We start from the raw sequence: 6,058 nt of genomic DNA, 5'->3' as shown, positions 1-6,058 counted from the left end.
ATATTATATTATATTATATTATATTATATTATATTATATTATATTATATTATATTATATTACATTTTTATAAATATTTGTCTTCCACCAAACTCTTACTGCTGGTCAGCTGAAGCAGCAGCTGCTTGGGGCAGGCTGTGGGTGGCAGAAGGGAGGCGGGAGCTCCCACCCTGAGAGCTGGAGAACTCTTACCGATTGCCCAAGGCTTATCCTCCCCAGGACCAACTCGACACGGGTCTTTGTAGTGTGTAAACAGAGAGTGCTGCTGCTCCAGCTTGTCCTCTGCAGGGAAAGAACAAGCCCAGGAAAAGGCACATCAGCTTCTGGTTGTGAACCTGTGCATAGCTCTGTGTTCTGCCACAAGAGCAACACCAAGCCCTCGTTTTTCCTCAGTAGGAGAATCCTAAATACAAAGGTTTGATTTGAGTCACTTCAGCCACAGCTTTACTGCACAGCAGGGTCTTGCCTCTGTCAGAAATTCCAGCAAATGCTTGCTATTAACAGTACTTTCCTGTGCTTTCTTACAAAGTCTTTTCAGTGGAAGATATTTTTGGTAGTTTTAGCTCCAAGCTGAAGTGAGTTTTTCAGTGTATCTCCCCCCTGTGCCACTGCCGTTGTTTGCTTACACAGTACAAAACTCCTGTTGAGATAGAACACCCAGAGGAGAGCTGGGCTGGCTTCCCAGTGGCAAAGGACATGCCTGTTTGTGGGCATATTCACACATCTCAGTAAGTTTGAAGATAAAACCTTATGCTTTCTTTGCTCCAGAAGAATTCACTGACTGAATGTTTTCCAAGCTGTAGCAGATCAGAGAAAGGACAGGCAGTTGATAATTTGCTTGGGATGTTATCTGCAGCATTAGAGCCATTCTAAACATAATCAGCATGACTATCAAACTTTAAATTAAATTCTTCCTAGCTGCTACTGTGCTTCTTGCATTGAAAGCACATCAAGCTCTAAGGATCACTTGGTAAGAAATCCCACAAAACTGCACACACCAGCATTTCAGACCCTGACCAAACCAGCAGGTTCCAGGTCTGTGAGTGCTGGTTATCAACAAAATCACCATATCTGGGAAAGAAACTGGAACCTGAAAGTGCCAACAGCTACAATCACACTGTTAAATGGCCAAGAAACTGCAAACAGCTCTTGAAAACTTCCTCACAGCACTTGCAGCTTTTACAAGGCTAAAACATCTTAGCAACACTTGAAGGCTCTCTCTTGGGAGAATATTCACCTGAGTTTGGAGCTGCTGCTGTTGTGTATTTGTCCCTGCCCATGCCAAGAGCACATGTGAAAATGGGAAATGAAGTCCAAAACAAAACTCTGAACTGTGAGCTGTGTCTCCTAGACAGAGCCCAGCTCACACACCAAGGATCACATGAAATCTCCTCATGTAAAATGCTGCTCTTGCCAAGGAAGGAGCTGCTGATCTCTTGCTGAACAAAAAGCTGGAGTGAAGCAGTGCTGTGCTCACAGCTGTTGGCTCGTTTGCCATTTTGTTATTCAGTCTTTAGTTCAGCTGACTGACAGTTCATCTGGCTCATTACATCTTCCCAGCTAGCTCTCAGTCTTGACAACACCCTCAGAACTGCAAGGAGATTGAAAAACTAATTTTTCAGGGAATCCTGGACTTGTAGCAGATGATTGGAGGACTGACCCTCCCTAAGTTCTGCCACGTGGGCAACACAGAGAATTGTTCTTTCTGTCTGAGCAGTCAATTGGTTTGTTTGATGTTTATGGAAAAGTAGAAGATGAAATCTTTGCCATTTTTTATGTCTCCGGGTTTTCCCTTGTTGTATCATATGTCTACAGAATCTCCCTCAAAACCAAGATAGATTAAAAAATATTAATTTACAACAGTGGGACTGACCATGACAAGTCACAGCTGATGACACAAAACTTTGCCCATCTGATTGGAAGGCTTTTTTTCTTATTTTAAAAGGTTTAAAAACATCATAGACTTTTACACAAGTTAGTTGAAAGCAACATAAGGAACTTTCTGATAACAGCAAGGAACTTTCTGATAACATTCCCACTAATGTGAATTCCCTGTACAAATGTTGCCATAATGTTCTGTAAAGCTGGAGGAGAAAACTGAGTTGCAGAAAATTTGTCATAAGCATAAGGTCACTCATGGACCTAAAGATCTTTGAAAACTGTACTGTCAATACAACTAAGAATAGAAGCTTGGTATTCACTGAAACATTAATTAGCTGTTGTATCAGTCTGTGGAGTGGGGAAGGATACAGAAAATCACAAAGAGAATTACAGGAAGCTAATTATTGCTTAAAAAAATCTTAAGATACTCAATTACCCTATAATGCTCACAAATGTCCCTAAAACAATGAGTAATGTAAAAAGGGAGGAGAGAACTTTAAAACATTGCATTAATCTTGCTTAGTACATATGGAAAGAAAGAAATCTGAAAATAAAAAAAAATTGAATAGCGAGCTTAATTCCAGTTTCCAGGCTGGTGCATTTTAAAGGGGAGAGTGATGTAAATAAGCATCAGAGATAGCAAAGATAAAATTAATTTTTATAACCCATTTTTCAATCCTCTGTAGCAGTAGTTGCAATATTTACAGCTATTATTTGCAAAAGCAAATTGTTATTTTTGCTTTGTCATTAAAAAGCTGAGAATTGCATTAATTATGCTCTGTGCTTCTTGTGAAAGATCTTGGGTAGAGTGCCAACACTTCTCAGGTGGAGAGTGCTGACCATATGTTCTACCTCACAGCTCTCTCCAGTGTCTCTCTCCTCGTGCTGCAGAGCCCATTCACTCTCCATTTGTGATTCACTGGGCAGGCTCCCGTTTCGTTTGCAGCAGCTTGTTTATTTCCTTGATGGACACCTTTGCCTCCAGGCCACTCCATGCAGCCAACAGTGAAAATGAAGTGAAATGCTCAGACCACAGCAGATGTGTGTCTGTCTGTCTGTCTGTGTCCCAGCCCCTGCCTGCCCTGCCCAGCACTGCTGCAGCTCCTCAGCCTCTCCCTGTGGCGCACATGGGGAGCTGCTATTGACCATTTCCTTCCTGGATTCCCTCAAAGCCTCACCACCTCTGCTGCACTGTTCTTCCCCCTGAGATGTGTTTGTCTGACTGCAGCATTGTGCAGCCACTGCCACCCACTGCTCCTCTCAGCACTGAGGCCAGCACTGGGACCATTCTGAGTTCACTTTGGAGCTGAAGTTGTGATGGATTCCCTTTTTGTACATATGAGCTAGAAACAAGTGAGAGAAGGGCTGGGGTTTGGGCTGGTGGTCTTTTCTACCAAACTTTGCTAAAATCCCCCAGTTCATGTGTCTGATACAAGTAATGAGATTAGATATTACACTCTGGGGGTTTTTAGCTCAGACAATGCTTTTTGTTAAAATTGCTTCTAGTACAGGTGTTGCTCTCTATCTCATTTACCTGTGACGTGTAAAAACCACAGAATCCACTGGGTGCTGTTGCCCAATTCACCTGTTCATCCACAAACCCTGCTCTGTGCTGCAGAATCCCTGTGGGTGCTGCAGCCTGAGGTGCCTGGGCAGTGCCCTGTGCTGAGCCTGTCCCTGTGCTGAGCCTGTCCCTGTGCCTGGGCAGTGCCCTGTGCTGAGCCTGTCCCTGTGCCTGGGCATTGTCCCTGTGCCTGGGCACTGTCCCTGTGCTGAGCCTGTCCCTGTGCCTGCCCTGCTCTCTGTGTGGCATTTCAGCCCCAGCCTCTGATGCATGGGCCAGCTCCAGCCCAGCAGGGAGCTCTGCTGGGTGCCTGAGCTGGACAGAGCAGCACACAACACTCTGCACTCCACATTGGCAATTTAACTGTTACACGGCATAATATTCATGTTTGGAAAAAGCTTCCATCTCTGTGGGCTCACCACCCATTAATTATGGTTTTGTGCATTTCTTTTTCTAGTATCTTCAGCATCCAATTAAAAGAAAATAACAAATTTCTTAAAATAAAGAAAACTCAAAAGTACATAGCATCAGTTCATTTTTTTCCAAGACTGATTCAGCAAAGTTGAATTCTCTCTGCAGCATTAGTCTATGTCTGCATATATGTACTACCCAATTATTTTTAACTGCATGTATTTACTACTTTTTCTCCACAAAAATCCCATACATGTCTCTCCCAGTAACTAAAATTGTTGAACAGTAAATGTCTTCCTGGTTCAAGTGAGCTAAACCAGTGGATCTGTCCTCATTATTGCTACCACAAGTCACAAATTATTGCTCTGTGTGCCTTAAAACCCATCATGCTTAATAATTCCACAGACATCATGGCGTGAGCCAAGGGAGTAGCTCACACTCAAAGCTCATACCTATTTTAGAAGTGTCTGCAGCAATTAAGTTTTTCCTAGCAAAAGCCAATCATAATTCAGTATATAGTAATATACTGCTATAACCCACAGGGATCAAGAACATTCCTATTCCTTTTCAGGACTGGTAGACCCCAGGAAAAGGCAAACCTTGTCTTACCAGAGGAGCAGTTATCAAAGTTGAGATCTCCACAGAGTACATCAAAAGCCACCAGCTCCTCTGGATTGGCTGTACTGGAGGAGGAGGTAGATTTTCTGAATTCAGACAGCCAATCTTGAAGCATATCCAGTTGCTCACATCGAACAGTTGTGTCTCCTGTAGCAAACAAACAACAAAACAAGGAGTAAGACCTCCTGTTAGAATGTTACTCAGCCACATATGAGTTGCTGAGCCATTGGCAGACATCCTGAGAAAAAGGCTGCAAGATAAGAAATGGTGTGGCCAGAAGGGCACTCACAGTGCCGAGCCTGTTAGGAGCTCCATCAGGACTCACACTTTTTGGTGATTTGAAGTGTCTCCTTCTGGAACCAGGCACATCTGAAGAAATGAGAGGACAAGTTCCCTGTACTGCAGACAGCCACCCAAAACAATGATGTTTCTTGTCATAGGAGAATCTGATGCACTATGTTTATAATCAGGAATTCAGAGTAAAATCCTGCTTCAGACAGAACTAGACAGTATATTCTGGGGTAAATCACTGGATCTTACTTTGCTTTCTAATTTTTAAAAAGGAAAAGTTTAGCTTTCAAGTGTAAATAGTAAATACACATCAGTGGTACATTCAGCTTATACTGTAGTAGTCCATCTGAGGAAGGGCTCTCTTTGTGGTCAAGAGGAGGATGCCTAAACTGGAAGTATTTTTTCATATTTTTAAAGGTACATGTTGGAAACAGGTTTAGGTAGGCAGAAATCCAGAAATAGAGAGCAGGATTCTTTTTACCAGTTCTGGGGAGTTACACCAGGATGTGCCCTGTTCTGCATGGAAGGGTTGAGATTGATTGGTTGCCACATGGAACCGTCTGACACACAAAAGAGCTCTTTAATTACAGCAACCAACCACACTTAACTTCAGGCACATCAGGTGACATGAAGTCTAACAAAAAATGATTACTGTCTCTCTCTTACAATGATTACAGCAAATCATTTTGATGTGGTCAAAGGAGCAGAAATACATTCTAGAAACAATTATTTACCATATTGTGTTTCCTTTTGTTTTGTTTTCACTGTCCCTAGAGTTAACAGCTATAATTTTTCTTGTTTCAGACTTTTAAAGATATATGAAGCCAGAACAACATTTCTTTTCTTCAAAAGAAAAGATTTGTTTTCAAATCAGAAGGAAGAGCAGCAAGGCCAAAATTACTTAGTCTGAGTAGAATTTTACTATGACATAATTTACTACTTTGTAAAACCTGTTTAGTTATGTATGTTCAGAGCTTCTTTCAGAGGCCACTGTGGAGATGGTGAATATTTAGTTCTGCATCCTCACAGTTTATTAATCACTCATCTCAACTGCAGCTGTCACCAAGACTCTTTGGAGACTCTTGAAAAGTGAGCTCTGCAACATTAGCACTGTCACTGCATTAGCACACACAGGCTCCAGCCACTAGGGCTTCACCTTCCTACCACTGCTGCCCTGTGAAAGGTTGGAATTTCAACATCATCTCAGGGCAGGGGTGAGCAGGAAGGTGTTAAATCAACAGTTAAATACAAACAGAATCAGAAGTGTTCAACCAAGTATTAATTGATACGACAC

The 6,058-nt window shown here is 42.2% G+C and overlaps 1 protein-coding gene across 1 annotated transcript in view; it reads right to left on the bottom strand.

The window, feature by feature from the left end:
- The window catches only part of SMPD3 (sphingomyelin phosphodiesterase 3), a 69,811-nt gene that overhangs the window by 11,115 nt on the left and 52,638 nt on the right, over positions 1–6,058 (bottom strand). Inside the window, exons 4-5 of the mRNA XM_031058388.1 lie at positions 4,465–4,620; positions 169–281 (exon numbers count right to left, since the gene is read on the bottom strand). Of these exons, the coding sequence (XP_030914248.1) occupies positions 169–281; positions 4,465–4,620 (269 nt within the window). The remainder of the gene's footprint in view (positions 1–168; positions 282–4,464; positions 4,621–6,058) is intronic.

The sequence above is a fragment of the Geospiza fortis genome, unplaced genomic scaffold, assembly GCF_000277835.1.
Source record: "Geospiza fortis unplaced genomic scaffold, GeoFor_1.0 scaffold97, whole genome shotgun sequence".
In the NCBI taxonomy this organism is placed as follows: domain Eukaryota; kingdom Metazoa; phylum Chordata; class Aves; order Passeriformes; family Thraupidae; genus Geospiza; species Geospiza fortis.
Note: the sequence above shows the minus strand (reverse complement) of the source record. Positions and strands in the feature narration are given on the sequence as shown.